The 19,676-nt window shown below is 45.2% G+C and overlaps 1 protein-coding gene across 2 annotated transcripts in view; it reads left to right on the forward strand.

Annotated features, from left to right (window-relative positions):
• The window catches only part of LRCH2 (leucine rich repeats and calponin homology domain containing 2), a 927,979-nt gene that overhangs the window by 740,539 nt on the left and 167,764 nt on the right, over positions 1-19,676 (forward strand). For both annotated transcript variants that reach the window (XM_086918732.1, XM_086918733.1), the window contains one exon: positions 17,136-17,193. In XM_086918732.1, the coding sequence (XP_086774858.1) occupies positions 17,136-17,193 (58 nt within the window). The remainder of the gene's footprint in view (positions 1-17,135; positions 17,194-19,676) is intronic.

Below are 19,676 nucleotides of genomic sequence, written 5' to 3' on the forward strand. Positions count from 1 at the left end.
TAACCAATGCCTGGGGTGGGTCCAGAGTGATACGGTTGTCTCGGTGGCATCTAATTCTATTGCCTACTAGCTTCTTATACCACTCTGCGGAGAGCTTTTAAATACATGTATAGAGATGTAGCTGTGTTTACTGGATTGTTGTGGAACATAAGCGGTGTTGGCTTCAGTATTTGCTTGGTAGGGCACGGAGGTTGACAACTAGTTTTTTCTGCCCCTCCCCCCCACCCCCCTCCCCTTGAAGACATGTTTCCATCTTGCTACACGTGTGATCGTGGGCAGCGAACTTTCTCTCAACGGGTCTGATACGTCCCAAGGAGAATGTATTTCTTCCCCCCCAGTTGGAGGGAAAAGAAGAGCGCTTATGCTAGGCTCCTTGAAAGGTGGGAGGGGTGGAATCGGATGACGCTCCCGATCGCCAGGTTAACCCCAGAATTGTATCACATCCAACAACTGACCTGGCCCAGTGGGGAGCTCCGCGCAGAGCAGCTTATGGTCGGGGGCGTAGCTTCCGTTGATGGAGCAGGTGCAGTGGCACCGGGGCCACAGAGCCCTGATTATTGTTGTCTTTTGCAGTGCAAACAGCAACCGTGGATATAGGCCGTGCCACTTCTCCCGGCGCTGGTCTCCCCCTCCGTGCCGAGCTCGGAAGGGCCGTCCCAGCCCCGAGAGTTACCGTAGGTGGGAAGAGCCGCTGCTCAAGTTCAGGAACTCGTCGAGGTAAGGGGGAGGAAAGTGCCAGAGAGCAGGAATGTGTTTATAACAAGGGTGGAAGAGGGACTGTCAAAAGCACACGCGAGAGCAGGCGTGCTTGGCCAGCCCCAGACAACCAGCCCTGGGTATTTTATGAGGGGGGCTGCTTCTGTGTGTTTTCTAATCTTGCACACAGCAGCTTTTACACAGCTGTGCTCTCCCGCAGAAGTGGGGTATATGTATGCAAGAGGGTATACACCGACTTTGTCTCATAAACCATGGCTGCCATCCCATGCCTGTTTGAAAGATGTGCCCCATCCCAGCACCAGAAGTTATCTTTTTTGAATGTGTGATCTTGTGCCCGCGTCTGTAAGAAGCCCCGGCGGAACTGTATAGGTCTGAAATTACCAATAAGGCTGTAAAAGTCCAAACCAACCTAAAGTTAGTCTGCCAGGCAGAGTTATGTTTTCACTCACCCTAGATTGAGCGCATATGGTGGTCGGTGCCGGCTTTAGCGCTGGTGGCGCCAAGTGCGACAATCACTTTTGGTGCCCCACACCCCATGACTGTTTCCTCGGATTCTCTCACTACCACCGGGCAAAAGTGGACTTCATCTCTAAACATAAGACATTGCTTAACACAGCACCCTCTCCAAGTCATTTCTGCCCTCCACTGGTCAGTGCCCTGTGCGGTAGCACTGGTCGCACTGCCCTAAAGCCGGCTCTGATGGTGGTTAGTTTAATGATTAATCTATGGCAGATTCTGGGATGTTTATTTGACGTGTTGGGCGCAGTTCTTTAATGTTTGGTGGAGCCAGCTGCTTCAGTGCGCTGTAACAGAGCTGTCAGTGCTGTGTGCAGAACTGTGGGCGCTGTGCCTGCCAGAAATTGGTGGTTTGCCAGTGCTGTGAGGCAGGGAGAAGCTTCCGCTGTGCTACCTGACAGAACTGGGTCGCTGATGTACCACGTGGCATTGTTTAGCTGCTCTTATGTTTGGGACAGAGCTGCCTGTTACTGTGATGGGTGACATAACTAGTATACTACTGTGTAGCAGGGCTGTTGTTACTGCTGCGTGCCTTGGCTCGATTGTTGCTTTGGCGAGCAGCCTTTTTGTACATCTAGCCCAACGTACCTACCTTCTCAACCTGTGGGAGCAAAACAGTACCCCAAAATTTAGATACCCCCAAAATACCTCTTTTAGAGCTTCCATATTTCACTGGTTCGGAGACGGTGTTAATCCTCAGTTTCCTGAGGGAATATGTTGCCTTGTTATGGCACTTCCTAAACAGCAAAATCTCGCAAATACAATTCATTAAATAATTGTACCCACACAATAATTGAATTCTAGATCAAATCTAAGTTCGAGGATTTCTTTTATAACCAGATTTAAAATAAAGCGGAACAGAGTCCATGCCATCAAGGCTCTCGATGTAGAGTTATACAGAGAATGCAAAAATTTGAAATTATTCTAAGCCCTGAATGGGCAACAAAATCAAGAATAAAACGACCAGCACCCCCGCAGCGTCCAAGCCTTCAGGAAAGTCTTTAAAATCTCCCCAAAAATCAAGTTGAAAAAAATATATATTATTCTAACATATGAAGTTACTGTATCTGCAGATTCACCGTGGTGGGAGCAATTTTAGCATTTCTTAAACAAATTAGAGCACGTGAAAGATAAACATTACACTGCGTTACCACTCAAGCGCTATCTCACTGTGTGAATAATTATTCTGAACCCTCCACGCTAATGTCGTCCAGAGATGCTCGAACAAAACATGATACATTAACAGTAACATGTTATGTGAATGAATAGAACACAGTGAACAAACAGTAGGACCATCGTAAAGTTTTCAAGTTGGAATTGAATTGGGTAAGGTTCATCAAGAGCAGAATGAAAATACCAGTGGAAATAAACCAGTGCATTTCAGTTTGACTATGTGCTAAGGAGCTTGCTAGGAGAGAAGGTGGGAGGGGTGGGGAGGTTGGGAAGAAGGATGTCAAACGTTTCTAAATATGCAGCCACACGGTTGGTGTGCAGCAGCAGGCCCTTTCCCAAAAATATCTGCAGTAGCATAACGTGCCCCTGCAGTGCAGGGTGCCCCAAGCTGCTGGGGGCCACCTCAGCAAAGTACTCTGGCCTGAGAGCTCCTGATTAAATTCCGCACCGAGGGTCCCTCAATGAACCTTGCAGGGGGGACCCCCTCAAGTTTCGTTACACCATTGGTTATCTGGTCACCGTTCAATTCCTGATTGCTATATTTAAACATTAAACTGATTCTAATGAGGTGAAACCTTTGCCTAGACAGTGTTAACATATATAACAAGCATTGGCATAGCCAATAGGTCTCGCTTTTGGGACCTTATAAGTATTTGCTATGGAGCACAATATCCTTGGTGCAACAACAATTGTAGGGTCCCAAAGGCGAGACCTATTAGCTATGCCAATGCTTTTTTATATTTGTTCTCCATCCTCTCCTTTACCCTCCCCTTGCTCCTTCTCCCCAATCCCTCTGCCTTGCGATATCCTCAAGATTATCTTCCTTTTTGACTGCCCAACCTTTACTGCTTCTCAGGATTACTCGGCTTCAGGTGTATGGCTTTGACCTCTCTTATAACTTTACTAAGGTACACTTATGTTTCCCACACTTGATTTAATTTGCAAGTTGCTATTGTTCATCTTTAAGTCATTTTCTTGGGGTTCAGGGGTATTCCGTGGTCGCTGGCTGTATCCCATGTGGATATTTCTGATTTCCATCAGTGTCCCAGGGTCGCAATACATCTGCACTATAGCTGGATACACAAATTTCTCCCTTTGGCCACTTGACTAGCTCAGGATAGCAAGGACGAGCAGTCAAAGCTTACTCCGTTAGGTGGAGGGGATTAGAAACTTAGCTACAGTGGTGCGCCCTGAGTAAAACTCATTGCCCTGCCTCTGCTTGACTTAAGAAAACAAGCATTGAAAATGCAATAGGTCTCGCCTTTCATTAAGTGAAAGCCATTTGCTTTGCTATACAATACCATTAGCAAAGCAAATGGCTTTAACTTAATCAAAGGCGAGACCTAATGCATTTTCAATGCTTGTTTACTTTCCTGGTGGGTGTCGGTAGAGAACCCATAGAATCCAGCCACCAGCTTGGGGTCCAAAAGTTGGGATTGTCCCAAACAAGTAAACTTCAGTTTTTCTTGAGTTCAGTTTTAGACCGTTTTGAGACATCCACCTCCCAACCGCTTCCATGCAATCATGGAACCATTTTCCTATTCCAATTTCTTGCCCGGGTAGCAGCGACACCATGAGGTGAGGCAAAAGCCAAAGGAGTCAATAAGGGGGGCCAAGGAGGACACATACACATTAAAGAGTGTGGTGCTCATGGATGACCCCTGTGGGACTCCACAAGGGAAACAAAACGTTGTGGAGCAAAATTCACCTAATGAGACAATTTGCAATCTGTCCGAGAGGAAGGACTTCAAGAGTTTCCATTTTTTACCCTGGACTCCGCAGTCCCGCAACCGGTCCATCAATAGATCCTGATGGACCGTATCGAAGGCAGCAGAGAGGTCCAGCATAATCTTTTCAGTATTGCCTCCCCGATCTAGGGCTACCCTGATCTCTTCCGTAGATTATAGTAGCACAGACTCCGTGCTGTGCCCCTTTCCGAAGCCATATTGGGTAGAATCCAGAACTTGAGCTTCTCGCAGATAAATACTCAATTGTGCATTCATTCTTTTCTTGACCAGTTTTGCTGGGAATGGGAGACGTGAGATGGGTCAGAAATTGTTTGGATCCTTGGGGTCCAGACTAGGCTTTTTAAGAAGTGGTAATATTAAAGCAATTTTCCAGGATTTTGGAAAATACCCATCTAAAACCATTGCATTAAATAGAGAGGTAAGTCTCAGGGCAGTAGTTTCAGAGCTCAGTTTTAGCACCGTGACAGGGCATGGATCATAAGGGGATCCTGATTTAGTGGACATAAGAAGATTAAGAATGTCCATAGCGGATAGTGGTGCAAACTTGTCAAAAATAGGCTGTGGGACGGAAACTGGCTTATGACCCTCTATCGGGTCCACTGTCCCATTAGTTATTGGTCCTTTGAATGTTAAAAAAATGGCCTCAACTTTTTCCAAGAAAAACCTGGCAATTTCATTACATAGTCCCTGGTTCATTAAAATATTTGCTGGGCAAGAGTGTGCCAGACTAGTTACTGTTTTGAAAAGCTCTTTGGCTGAATTTGTAGCTAAGTTAATTCGGTTAGCAAAGAACTCTTTGTCTTGAAAAGTAGCTGTTTATAACTCATGAGGCTTTGTTTAGAAATACTTTTCCCCGATTCTTTATACTCTTTCCTCCAATTTCGTTTCAACCGTTTACAACACACTTTCTGGTCTTTGAGTTCCTGCATGTACCATGGAGTGGAGGGTTGTACCCGATTTAGAAATAGGATTTCCTTTGTGGCTAGTTTATTACAGGCTGCCTCTAGCCAATTAGTATATAGCGTGGTGGCCTCCTCCACGTCTAGGGGCATTTGGTGCGCTGTAGAGGTGAGTATTTCTGCTAACTAAGAACCCTTCACTTTATTCCACGCTCTGGATCCCTCTGTCTTTTAGGGAGCCTACCAGCCGTGCCATGATCTGAAGTGGCCCATTGAAATAGTACTGCCACATGGTCTGACCACACTAGGGGCAACAGGCCCATAAATAAGAGGTATGGATAGTTAGAAAAAATACCATCCAACGTGTAACCTGCCACATGTTTGGGCCAGATTACTTGTTCCCTAAGCTCTGCACTGTTCATCAGGTCTATAAGGGTCGCTGTATCTGGATCCGTATGCGCCTCCAGATGGAAGTTGAAATCTAATATAGTATAGGCGTTAGCACACATCCCCTCGTCCAGCAGATTTCCCAATGATGTTGTAAAGGGGTTCCTAGGACCCGAAGGTCTATACAATAAGATGTCCTTGAAGGTGTGGTGCGAGGCATAGGTAAGACTAAAATCTAATGCCTCACAAACTGCATTTGAGACTGTGTGAAAGATTTAGAACAAGAGGCCATGATATGCCTCACTGATAGCTTACAGTTGGATGTGGGATATGTCCCAAGGGGCTTGATCCATGGGGAAGGCATGGATGATGTTTATTCTAATTGTTGTACATATTCGGATATAGAAGGAGCGCTATCACCAGACGCCGATGGAAGAGATGATAATGAGCAAGAATTCATTGTCCCAAATGGAAATGATGGGCCAGTTCCACAGTATTCCGGAAATTATATCTCTAAATTTCATTCATTGATTCAAAGATATGGCAAGAAATTCAACCTACCAATGGCGCCTGTGGATCAACTATGCTTTCTTTATGACTATAGAGCAAATTCAGAAATTTGCTAAGTCTGTACCCATTCTTCTTCAAACTTATTTTTATTAGCATTTGGCATACACTGAGTAACACTGTAATACATATGGAGCTTAAGCAGCTTTACAGGTTATAGCATACTAAGCCATGCTGAGGTTAAACATCCAAGAATAACACAAACCATGGCCTCTCCCTTTTTAGTGCATTGAAACAAAGGCACAGTTTCAGTCAATGTAAAAGCACTAGATGTTTCAAAAAAAGACTTGATCGCCCAACCCGTCTATTCTTTTGCTACAAGTTTTAAATCAAACCCTTCCAACATGGAAGGTCCCCCATAAACAAAACCCACCCCCTCCCAACAAACAAAATAAGTGGTGGTGGTGACAAATATGGAGGGCATTCTTTGGCCTAGACTTGTAAGGGGTGAACCCCTTGGTGATTCATGGGCTTGGCCGTTCTCCTCTAGTCTTCCATACCGGAATATCCCTGTAGCTGTGCCCGGTGTCTGTGAATATAGGATCTGGAACTGAAAGAGGTGCATATCTCTAATTGAGGGCTGGCAGACTGCAAGGGGCAGACCTTGTGTAAGATAGTCGTCTAATGGCTCCCATTTATACTCAAAGTTTTTATAATCGTCTCAGAAAATATCCTTCATTCTCTCAAGACAGAGTATCTCCCAGAGCAGGGAATGCCACAAGGAAAGGGCAGGGCCGCCGCCGTCCTCCCTGGTTTGATGCTCTAGTGACGGATCTCTGACGCCCAGGAGCACTCCCTCCATGGAGGTTTGTATGGGATATCCCAGCATGCCTTTAATGTGCATGAGTATCTCTTCCCAAAAGGGTTTGATTGTTGGACAATCCCACCATTTATGTTGGGAGTCGCAGAGGAGACCACAACCCCTCCAACACATATCCAAGGTATTCGGGAATATCTGTTTAAGTTTGGTGGGATATAAATACCAATACATCAAAGTTTTTAAGTGAGCTTCTCATAATTCTAGGGAGTGATTACATTTGGCAATGTCCGATCAGAGGCCAGTCCATTCCTTATCGGATGTTTCTCTCTGCACTACCCACTCCCACATGGACATATATCAAGGTCTCGGGATCGGGTGTCAGCAAGTAGGGAGCTGTACAGAAAAGAGATTACACCCCTCATGGAACCTACCCTTTGTACACATTTTTCAAAGCTCATTCTCTCTTGTGTGGCAGCATCTCGAATCTGAGGGGTGAGAGCCCAGTGCTTGAGCTGAAGATAGTGGAAGTGTTTGTCTGGTTCTAAGTAAAACTCCCTCCGACAGTTCTCAAATGTTAAGATATCGTAATTATGGAAGAAGTCTGACAACATGAGCCACCCGCCCTCCTTCCATGGGTTGAAGGGGCCTTCCCGAAGTGTGGATGGAAAAAGCCGGGTTGAAGTGGATCAATGTATGTGGTGATGGGAACATGGTCCACTCCTCTCCCCCATAGATAGAGTGCCAAACCTTCAGGGTAGTGCGGGTGGGAGTGCTAATGTAAGCATTATGGGTATGTCCTTCTTGGCTTTCAATATGAGGTCCCAGATCGTCCTACCCGATATGGCCCGATCCATATGCAGCCAATGCTTCTCCGATTCGCTTTTGGACCATTCCACCACTATCCTCAATTGGGCTGCCTTATAATATAAGCCGAAGTCAGGAAGACCTACCCCTCCCTCAGCTCTCGGTCTCTTTAGGGTATGAAATGGTAAACGGGTCCTTCCGTTTTGCCAGATGAAGCGAGTAATTTGTGATCGGATTTTGGGAAGAAGTTCCCTATCTAGTTCGATGGGTAGTGCTTGGAAGAGATACAAAGATTTAGGGAGCACTGTCATTTTAATCGCATGTATGCGTCCCAATCAGGAAATAAAAAGAGGCTTCCATCACTTGAGGTCGAGTTGAAGCTGAAGAAGGAGGGGCGGAAAGTTAGCCTTGTATAACCCCTCTAAGTGTTGTGTTAATTGTATACCCAGGCATTGAAGTGAGTGCTTAGTCCTGTAAAAGGGAGTGCTTTCCCATAGACCATTAGCCTCAGCCGCCGGGAGCGTGAGGTAAAGTATAAAGGATTTATCTAAATTGACATTAAATCCCTTCACTTTCTCAAACAGGGCCAGTTCCTTCTGCAGGGCAGGGAGCGAGAGGGATGGATCAGTGAGGGACAGAAGAACATCTTCCGTGAATAGGGAAATTTTGTGATTATCTCCCACAAAGGGAATTCCTTTTATCTCTGGAGTCTCCCAGTTACGCATCGCCAGCGGTTCAATGCTTAGAGTGAATAGCAGGGGCGATAACGGACACACTGGTCTAGTCCCTCTACTAAGGGGAAATGGGGCAGACGCAGTCCCATTAACCTGCACTCTAGATCGAGATTGTATATACTTAGCCCTGATCATATTAATAAATTTGTCCTTGATGTCGAAGTGCTGGAGTGTGCTAAAAAGAAATGACCAGTCTACCCACCCTGTCATAGGCCTTTTGGGCATCCTGACCCACGAGAATTGCCGGTATCTTGCGCTTAGTTACCTTCTCAATCAGATGTACCATTATACGTTCATTATCATAGGTCTGCAGGCCTTTTATGAAGCCAGACTGATCAGGCTGGACAAGATCTGTCATCAGATCATTTAACCTCTCCGCCAAGATAGCTGAATCCAGCTTAGCATCCAGAGTTAAAAGTACAATGGGTCGGTAGTAAGCGCAGAGGTGCGCAGTTTTTCCTCGGCTTAGGGATCACAGTTATCACAGCCTCATCCATGGAGGGAGTCACCCCGACATCTTATGCCATTTTATTAAAAAGTTGTGTGGGATGATATCTGAAGCAAACGTTTTAGAGAAATGGACCGTCAGGCCATCCAGACCCAAAGCCTTGTTGGGCTTAAGGGATTTGATTGGCGCGCCCACCTCCTCCTGTGTTATGGGTGCAGTGAGGATATCATTCCTTGCCCGAGAGACCTTTGCGAATTTCAGTGTCTACAGGTATCTAGTTTGTTCATCTATTTCCCGTGTCTCCCCTATGTATAATCTCTCGTAAAATGCCCGAATAAGTTGGCCTTTCCTGAATTTAAGGTCACTAACTTGCCCTCCCTATACTTCCAAAGTATTTCTTTTCTCTCCTTTCCCTGAGCTGTCTAGCTAAAGTTCCTACCTATTTTGTTCCCCCGTGTATGGGATATCTGGCGTAGCCGCAATAAAGTGCACTCTGCTCAATTGGTATATTTTGCTTTAAGCTTCCCTCTAAGCGCAGTAAGTTTACGGTGTGAACCCCTGGTGGGCGTTCTCTTGTGTTCTTTTTCAGCCAGCTCCAGTCCAGCCCCTAAGTTCTCTCTCTTTGCTTGTTCAGAGTAGCATTGAGTTCTAGGCATTTTTCCCTTATGACTGTTTTGAATACATCCCAAATATTGAAGGCTGAAGTGTCTTGGGGGTGCATTCAAATTGAAAAATTCCGTAATTGCTCCCCTCAACTCATCTCTCAGCAGTCTATCCCTCGTAAGGGAAACCGGAAAATACCACCTGGAGGTCCTGAGTGTGGTGCGACTCCAGTTGAGACATATCGATACAGGGCAGTGATCAAAAATCGAGAGTCGGAGAACCTTTGCTTCCTGAAGAGAGCCTAGAGGCTTTGAGTAATAAAAGCATACTCATGCCTTGAGTAGGTGTGATGAACATGTGAAACAAAGTGTAATCTCTGGTCGAAGGGTAGAGCGTGCGCCAGGCATCCCTAAGACCGAGATCGTGTAGTGTCTGTTAAGCACTTGTGGGGAAGGAGCTGGCAACTGTTCTGTGAGGTTGAGTACTATCTAACTCTGCTTGCCAGGCGAGATTAAAATCACCCAATAGGATCATCAGATCTTCCGCACACTCTCCCACCTGATCCAGAAGTGTTGTCAGAAAGGCAGGCTGGCCCACATTGGGTGTGTAAGCTGCAATAAAAGTACATAGTCTATGGAAGAGTAGCGCTACACAGCGCTGTTTGGTGACTGTTGAGGACCTGTAGATAAGGGGATATTGGTATGGCATAATCTCATCTCTTCAGCCCTTTTTAAGCGTGTCTCCTGAAGAGCCACTATATCAAAATGATGATACGCAAGGTATTTCCAATTTTTTTGTCGCTTAAGCAGCGAATTTAAACCCTTAACATTCCATGATACTTGGAAATCACCATGGCATTATATCATTTCCCGTTTCCTCCCACCCGCCCTCTGGTTTCTCATACTCAGTATCAGTTCTTTGAGCTCCAGCTATTGATCCACCTGTTCTCACCCCCCTCGTAGAATCTACACAGGCTAGAATGTGCACTAGGATAATGTACCCTGTCAGCCACCACCATATCCCTGATTCCCTCCCCCCCAATAAAAAAAACCCAAAAAACAACAACCAACATCAACATGTGCCCAAAGGATAATGGAACTCTGGCTGTGTCAGTTACAACACGTCGGGACATGTTGGTGGATGACTCGACAGTAGTCCCCGTCCTCGCCCGTCCTATCTGTTCAAAGTGTTAGCCATCTATCGGTACACAACTTCGGGTGTTCAAAGGCTTCCTTTAAAGCGCCTCGGTGTTCAGCCATTGTCCCCTAGGAATTCACTGTCCACATGTGTATGTCCTCCCCTGGAATGCACTGCTGCCGTGGAAACTGTTAGGTCTTGTAGCAAGTCCCCTCAGCCATTTTTGGTCACTTATGGCCTCCCTTAGTGCTTGTGCTCCACTGCTGTCTTTTAATGCCACCTCGGTCTGTTCCCTTCGTTGTGTCTTGTGTGTTCCTGATATCAGACCCTCTTCAAGCTCTGTAATGTGGCGCATCCTGTTATGTTCAAAGCTCAGTCCAAATGGATATTTCCATCTGTATTTTACGTGGTCTTCGCGGAACTTCGTGGTAATAGGCATTAATTGCTGCCTCTTCGCCAGCGTTGTGGGCGCTAGATCCTGGTATATGCTACATCAAAATCCTTGAAAGGAGATCTCGCCCTTTTTCCGGGCTTCTTGTAGAATAGCCTCCTTCAACTTAAAGGAGTGGAATTTGGTGAGGCTATCCCGTGTCCGACGACGTTCTCCAGCTACCTGACCCCCTATGCGGTGCGCTCTTTCCAACTTAATCCTGAGCTGTTGTGGGCTTAGAATCTCCGCAAAGAGACCCTCAAAGAAGGCCTCCAGATCTGGAAGCTCCGCCCCTTCCTCCAGGTCCCGGATTCAACTGTTGTCTCTCCGGGATCTGTTTTCTAAATCTCCTGATTTCAGTAGGGCCAGATGTAGTTGGCTCTGGAGATCTTGTATCTTTTCTTGTGTGTCTGTGGTCCGCTTGTCCAGCTGTTGGGTTCGGGTTTCTAAATCCACTACTCTCGTGCCCACCGAGTCCATGTCGGTGGGCATTGCCATGTGAGTATTTAAGTCTGTTTTAAGTTGCTTGATGGGGGCTTTGATCCCCTGATTGAGCTCAGTGCGCAATTCAGTTTTAAATTCTGTCAAGGACGTCATTAAGTCCTCCTTCTTGAGGGCCATGGTGTCAGTGGGTTCGCCTTACTCAGGTGGTTGTCTTTTCTCCGCAGGAGTAAAAAAGTTGGAGACTTTGTCTGTGCCCTTCTTCGGGGGCATAGGTGCAGGCACGGTGGCTCCCCTGCGTTTGTACTTGCAGCCTCAACCATGGAGAGTACTCGCCTCCCCCCTCCACAAGGTGTTCAGTGCCACTGACTGCCGGAGGTGCCAATATGCCCCCGGTTTTTAACAAACTGGGCCTGGTATGCGGTGTTATCAGTCCCCAGGGGGCTAGATCTTATAACAGGGTGTCCACCGCTGAGCGCTGTCAGTGCTTGTTGATCTTGGAGAAGACACAGAGCCCCCACTTCCTTACATCCCTCCTGCTGCACTGAGCTGGGGAACTTACTGTGAAATCCCCCTTGTTTATTCTATCTTCAGCTAAGTGCTGGCCGCCATTTTAGGGTCAGGCATGGACAGGCAGGGTTCCAGTTTGCTGCAGTTTTAAATACAGAGTCTAGCTGTCCAGTACCGAAATTGCTCCCGATGCCCTTTGACTACACCAGATCGTTTTAGTGTGCCCGCCTCACCAGAAGGAAGAATTGCACCCTCCAGGGGGCCACGCGTCCGCACTGATGGTCCCGGTAGAGCTCCTCCGGTCACGGTATGTAGCTCCTCCAATCGCGATATGCAGCGTCTCGCTTACAGCTCATTCAGGGATCACAATGGGAGTTCCATCGCCACAAGTCTTCCCAAGCTGCTCCGATAAGGCACATAGCCATCAGCCGCCCTTCCTCCCTCTGAGCATTGCGGCCGCCATTTTGCGTCGCTCCGCTGTCGATCTCACGTAGCCCCGACGAGGCTCAAAAAGGGTCTTATCTCTGTCTGCAAGGCACCCACTCAGCCTCTACTAGATCAGTAGCATTTTGGTATCCTCAGAAGTAGGTTTGGCGATATTTGAAAGTGCTTATGCGCTCGGGACACTGGCGCGGACCGGAAGCCGAGGTGAATCGCGTCCACCAAGCCATCTCGCCGGGCCATGCCCCCCTGTACCCATTCATGAATATGCCTGTTCAGAAGGTTTAAAATTAATTAAGATACCTGTCACTTTGCAAGTGACAATACCTCGTCCGGAGAAAAACTGTAAGGCCCTTGAATCAGATCCGGCTTGCCTTGCTAGTCATACTAGACCGGATTCAGTAATTGCTTCAGCAGCTCAAAGAGGAACCAAGAAACTAATAACGCCATCATCTAGTCCGCCAGACCAGGATAGTAAATTCATTGACAATCTGGGTCGGAATATTTCCATTAGGGCAGCAACCTCAGTTACGGCAGCCAATGTCTTTGCAATTCTAGCTTGTTATGATTGCCAGATGTGGCATGACATTGCTCCATGACTGGAAAGTTTTCCTGAGAATAATAATAATAATAATAATAATAAAACATTTATTGAGCGCCTGGCTGCACAAAACTGTGTGTCCCCTCGCTAACTGCGAAATGCAAACCCATCGAGAGGAACTTGGTCCGAGAAACGGCGTAGGAATTATTGTTTAGGGAACAGGTGAGTTTTTAATTTGGCTCTGAATCTCATTTCGGAGGGCTCCATCCGCAAGTGGATCAGCAGAGCATTCCAGTGCTTAGTGGCCAAATAACGGAAGGACTTTCCTCCCATTTTAGCTTTTGTGATGCGAGGGACTTTGAATAGCATCATCCCCGACGATCTCAAATCTCTCATCGGATGGTGAATAGTGATGAGACCTTTGAGATAGCCGGGGCCTCTATTCTGGGCAATGCGATGAGCATAACAGAGAGTCTTGAATATAATTCTCTCTTTAATAGGGAGCCAGTGGAGTTTAGCAAGCGCGTTTTTAGTGGAGGCTTTCTGAGGGAGACCGAGCACCAATCGCGCTGCTGAGTTCTGTACACATTGTAATTGGTGCAGTCCCTTCTGATTCAGGCCTAATAAGAGAACATTACCATAGTCCAGGTGAGGAGATATTAAAGCATGAACTATGGTTTTTCTAGCTTCGGTCGGCAAGAGGTCAAGTACTTTACAAAGTACTTTTAATATGCCAAAGCATTTGCTTGTCACCTTATTCACATGGGTTTTGCCTGAGAGGTCGGCGTCAAACATAACGCCTAGATTTTTCACCTTCTCCACGGGAGTAGGCAATTCCCCTAGTTCGCTAGGCCACCATGCATGAGACCAAGCAGAGACAGCTTTTCCTACTATCAGTACCTCTGTCTTGTCTCCATTTAGACGGAGGCAGTTAGTATTCATCCAAGTGGCTATCGCTGACATACAGTTTGAGAAGTTGGTAGCTAATTCTCTACTGTCTGGAGTTAGTTTGAACACCAACTGAGTGTCGTCAGCATAGCTGACAATGCCCACCCCAAATTCCTCCGCAATGTGTGCCAGGGGTTCCATATAGATGTTGAATAATGTTGGGCTCAAACTAGAGCCCTGTGGAACCCCATGGCTAACACTGCGAGGCGATGATTTAAAGGGTGGGCAATGAAGTTGGAACGTTCTGCCAGTGAGGTAGGACTGGAACCAGGTGAGAGCTAGGCCCTTTACTCCCATGTCCGAGAGTCGAGACAACAGAATAAGAGGGAAACAGCGAGAGCTATCGCAAAAGAAGGAGAACGAATTTCTTTCATTATTCATGCGACAATGGATGCCTCAAATACTGTTTTTTGCTATCCTCGTTGGAACCCCAGACAAAGATTCAATTCCTGGGAGCGAGACTCAACACTCAATTGAGGAAACTTGTCCATCAGCGGAAAGGGTGAGAAAGTTACAGACAATGTCAAATACTATTCCTGGAAAACAATAAAGCACAGTGGGAAAATACAGGTCCCGGTTAGGTCTGATGGCATCATGTATAGTTCTTATTGTGTTTTGCAGTCTCAGTATGAGACTTGTTCAGCAAGAGCTGGACTTGCAATGGAAGCAGATAGCAGACTCCTGGAATATGATCAGTGTCACAAGGCATTTAAAACAAGCTCTAATGTGGTGGAGGATTCCAGCAAATCTAAATGCAGGTCTTTCTTTTTTGCCCATAACAGAAAAGTTTATACTTACCACAGATACGTCCATGGATGGATGGGGGCTGGCCTGCAAGAGTTTTGAACCAGAGAAGAGGCTCCACATCAATGTGTGGAACTCCGCCCCATATGTCTAGGTCTACAAGCGTTCTTCCCTAGATTGGCAGGTCAGAACAGACAGCACAACATTCATGTTTTACATAGTCATGCAAGGAAGAACACTGTCCAAGGTCCTTCCGGAAGAAGCTCAACTGCTTTGTAACTGGGTCATTTCTCACAGGATAGACATTGCAGTGGAGCATCTGTCAGGCTGCCAGAACAATTAGGCGGATGCTCTCAGTCGGCAAATGTTGGATTATCACAAGTGGGAACTAGAACAGAAACTGGTGGATTATATTTTCCATCCGTGGGGTTTGCCATTACTCGATCTGGTTGTCAATCCAAACAACAGGAAAGGCCCATTGTTCACAAGCAGGTTCTTGTATCCAGGGATGACGGGCAATACGCTTTTGATCAGTTGGTCCAAGATATTTGTGTATGCCTTTCCTCCTTTTCTCCTGATTCCCAAGGTGTTGAAGGCAAAGATAGACCATTGCACCCTGATCCTCATTGCTCTGGTGTGGCCTTGCCAGTACTGCTACAGGGACCTACTGCAGCTCTCAGCACGTCCAGCCATTCCTTTGAAGGTGCATCCACGGATACTGTCCAGACAGATTCTACACCGCAGTCCCAAGTCACTGATCTTGCAAACATGGTAGCTGCCCACCTAGAATGTGGCCATTTGGATCTACCTCAGGAATTTGAACAATTTTAGGTCAGGCTCGAGCTCCAGTGACTAATACGACTTACAACACTAAATAGAAACCTTTTTGAGTCTAGTAAGAAATAAAGGTCATCATCCTTTTCAAACAAAGCTTTTTCTGATCCTTCCATCTCCGTTAAATTTGGCCAAGAATGGGCTCAATTATTCTTCAGTCAGAGACCATCTTGCTGTAATCTCAAGATTTATGAGAACAGATATACCAAAGTCTATTCTGTTTTCTCAAAGGATCATGAGCCAGTCCATGAAAGGGCTCTTCAGAGCATTTCCACCTCTTTGACATCCTCTGATTTCATGGGAACTTAATACAGTCCCAGGCCAACTGACATTACTTCCTTTGACCCTGTACATAGAGCAGACTTAAAATTTGTCTGACCGAAAACAGCAGCGCTCCTGGCCCTGACATCTGCTACGAGAGTGGGCGGAATTCAGTCATTCACCATCAGGTAGTTGTTTGTGTCGTTTAGTCAACCGCAAAAAGGTCAAGCTCCATCCAAATAGGGTATAGTCAGTTACCTCTCTTCCTGCATTGCTTTCTGTCATGCCAAGGCCAAGCATGAACTCCATGGAAAAGAGAGGACGCATTCCACCAGGAGCATGGCTTCGACTGCAGCACTCTATGCTGAGGTGCCCATGAAAGACCTCTGCTTTGCAATCATGTGGAGGAGCGGTCATAAGTAAATGTATCACTACTGCCTAAATGTGGATGCAGAAACTGATGCAGCTTTGGGACAGGCAGTCCTGAAAACCTGTTTCATTAAAGGTGAGCCTGCTTCCTGCTTTGTTGTATATTTTAATGTGTACTGCTTGCTATTCTGATTCAAGTATGTGAATATATAAAAGATCCAACGTTGGAGAAAAAATGAGTTTCTTACCTGTAACTCCAGTTCTCTAACATTGGTATCTTTTAAATATTCACATGCAATTCTCCCTCTTCCTCCTCGGTCAGAGGCTCATCATATTGGTTCTGACATTTGTCCTTCACGGAAATTTGAGCTAAGGCGGCCTCTAAGCCGCATTGGCTGAAGTTTGCGTTCTTTCGAATGAGGTGAATGTGCTACTAAATAATCTATGTTGTTTAAGGTTTATGAACTGTATATTTTCTGTATATATTAAACTGTATACTATGCTAGTGGTTTCTAACCTGACGATGGGGAACTATTCAAGCATGGTAATATGCATATATAGGTGGTGTTTAGTAGTAGTAAGGAAATTGGATAGCTAGAAAAGGAAACCTTTCTTACCTGTGACTTTCGATTAGAATCTTGGGTACCTTGGGTAAGTTCATAAATACCCTGAGCTTTGACCAGCCACTAGTGAATATAAATCAAGTAGTGACTTAGATCTGCTCTAATACCCTCAGAAGGAGTTGTGTAATAGCTTTAGTGGCAAATGCCATCATCAATTGAGACATTCTTCTTTAAAGAGGCTCCTGCATATCTATCTGACTAGGTGCTGCATGATTACCTTTTAGCAGGAGCTATTTCATGGGGACTTTCAATCAGATTAGTGTCTTATTGCTCTTTCGATTTAGATTTGCAACTATATTTTGTCTATATTTGTATGTTTGAAAGCGACTCTTCTTTTTGTGTTAATGAACATAATTAAAGTGAGCACCTTCTTTTTCTGGATTTCTTTTGTTATTGTTGTTTTTACACCACTGTTGCATATTTGTAGGTAATTTCAGCACCTCAAAGAAATACATTTTCCTTTGAAACGCATTGATAAATTCAATTTTGTTCCATAACAGGAATGTGAAAGAACAGATGGTAATTCTCATACTCCGTTTGGGTTAAAGCCTAGGTCCGGTAAGTCTGCGTATGTAAACAAAGAACAAATCGTTGTCTCAAGTGTTTTATTTTTCCATTTATAGCGCCCCACACTGCCTCTGCCACTTTTGACTTTGGTATTTAGAGAGAGGGGAGGAAACGTGTTTTTTACATTTAGAAGTGATAGATTTGTAACACATATTTATTAAGTTCTAATTGCATTCTGTTTTTAAAAACAAGCATAGTCTGTATGTTTCGCACTGACTGCCAATTTTTTGCCTTTGCCAGTGCTTGTTTTGTTTTGTCATGGTTTTTGGAAAAGCATATTGATGGTGTGGGAGTTTTCTGGTGTTTACACTTTGTTACTGTTTTAAGTGCTGCATAAATACTTATACAGTGCCCTTAAGTTAAGCTTAACTGCTTTTGTGCTAGGTTACCAGAGGGTTAAGCACAGGTTAATTTAGTGACTTTTGTAGTTCACCCTGACAAGGATTTTGGGTAGTGCTTTGGAACGTTCCCCCTCCTCTTCAATCAAAAACATAGTTTCTTACACCAAGCATACATCAAATAATTAAGCATTTATGTTTTGAAGCATAAAATGTGGTCTTGTTTTTTGCAGAATCGATCAGATCATGCACTCATCTATGGGACCTCTCATTCTAGGCCCCCTCCTTCCAAACCAACTAATATTATTTTTTGTAAATGATAACTAGGGAGCCTTTATTTCTCTATATTTCATATTTCCCAGGTTTCTTTTTTGGGTTTATGTGCTTGGCCCTCTTATGTAATTTTACCAAACATCTGCGGCATCATCTGCTAGGACACTGGTACCTCAAATGGAGAATGAAGGGATCTACTGTTTTATGACAGTATCGTCCTCCGACCACTCCAAAGTAGCTCCTATCAATAAGCAACATATCTTTGAACGGAACGGCTACATGAATATTGAAGATTACATGCACTGAGCTATCCATTTCAAAGTCTCTGTGAAACAAAGGCAGGGTTTGCAGTGACATTTCCATTATAGTCCTAGAGGAACCTCCTCCCCTTCTTCGGTGGTGATGAGTTCTTCCCTGTTTGGTAAGGGATTGTTGTTTCACATGCGTAAGGATCAATATTTCTTGGTGCCTACAGCAGCTGCCTTTTTAGAGTTCACAAGGTGCAAGCACTGGTTTCACTCTATTTCACCTTACTCCCAGACTTCCCAGGGCTTTAAGTTTACACTTATAATTGATTTGTTCTTTAACGTGGTACTCAGTGGTAGCCAAAAGGGATGGTGCATGGATGTGAGGTGTTTGCACAATACCCTCCATGGAGGCTTGGTGTAGAAATGTTGATTGATATAGGGTAGTAGAGAAGGTAGTGTTCACCTGTGGAAATCCCAAAGATTGTAAAAGATCTAGGAGCCATGGGAGAAATTCCACCGCCTTCACTAAAGAGGTGGAGGGGAATAACATGGTGCCTGCACGGGCCATTTCTCAAGAGAACTGACTTCATGCAGGGCTGTGCAGCGAGGTGGGGAGAAAATGCTCTGTAGGAACCTTATCATTAGACTGTCCCTAGGTTTAAGTGAATTAATGTGGTGGATATTCTTTCCTGACACTGATTGCCGAAGTGTACCTGTATTGAAGAAAATTAATAAAATGTAATCAAGAAAGTGGCTGAGCAAAAACTGCTGTTTTCATCCAGTAAAATTGATAGGTATGTATATTGTATTTCTGTAGCGCAAACCAGATAAAGGCAGCAGAGAACTGTACATGGTCAAAGACAAGCATGAAGTCAGTTAGTAAGAAGAGAGGAAGCTGGCTTTTGAACTGTCAATGCATTGTGATGTAGAGTTAAATCTTCAAGTCTTTCCTTAATTGGAGCTGCATTGGGGCACTCCTGGTGGATATGGAGATGTTATTCTAGAGCCTGATTGCTTAGATGGAACAGGTATGCTACCTTGTTTATTTTCTTTTTTTACACTTCTTAGTCTGCAATCTGCCCTGGATGAACATGTGTCGAGAGCCCTCAGAATTGGTGAGCTTGTCTGCAAGATAAGCGGGACTGCTGGTCGGGATGGCTTTATAAACAATGTAGCTGGTTTTGCAGATGGAGCAGGCCGGCAGGGGGGAACCATGGAAATTCCTTCAGAGTGGGCTGATAAACAGTTCGAAATCTTTCCTTCTATGATGAGCGACTGATGTTCAAAAAGGAATGCACTTGGGGGACTTAGATGGATAAATTGCGCTCCACTTTAACTGCTCGATGCCCTGTCTATATGTCAAACACTTTACTCAGCATCATCCTGTGACATAAACCATATTATGCACAGTATAACATTAGGCGTGGAATATATTCTGCGCCAACCTCATAAGCCTAAACATATTAGACCATCACCTCCTAAGCATAACTCACATTAGAAAATGATCTCACTAGCATAAACCACAGTAGGCAAATAACCTCATACCTAAACCATAGTGGACAATAACCTCATACCTAAACCACAGTAGAGAATAACTCAAACATAAGACAGTATG

The sequence above is a fragment of the Lissotriton vulgaris genome, chromosome 4_1 (genome assembly GCF_964263255.1).
Source record: "Lissotriton vulgaris chromosome 4_1, aLisVul1.2, whole genome shotgun sequence".
In the NCBI taxonomy this organism is placed as follows: Eukaryota; Metazoa; Chordata; class Amphibia; order Caudata; family Salamandridae; genus Lissotriton; species Lissotriton vulgaris.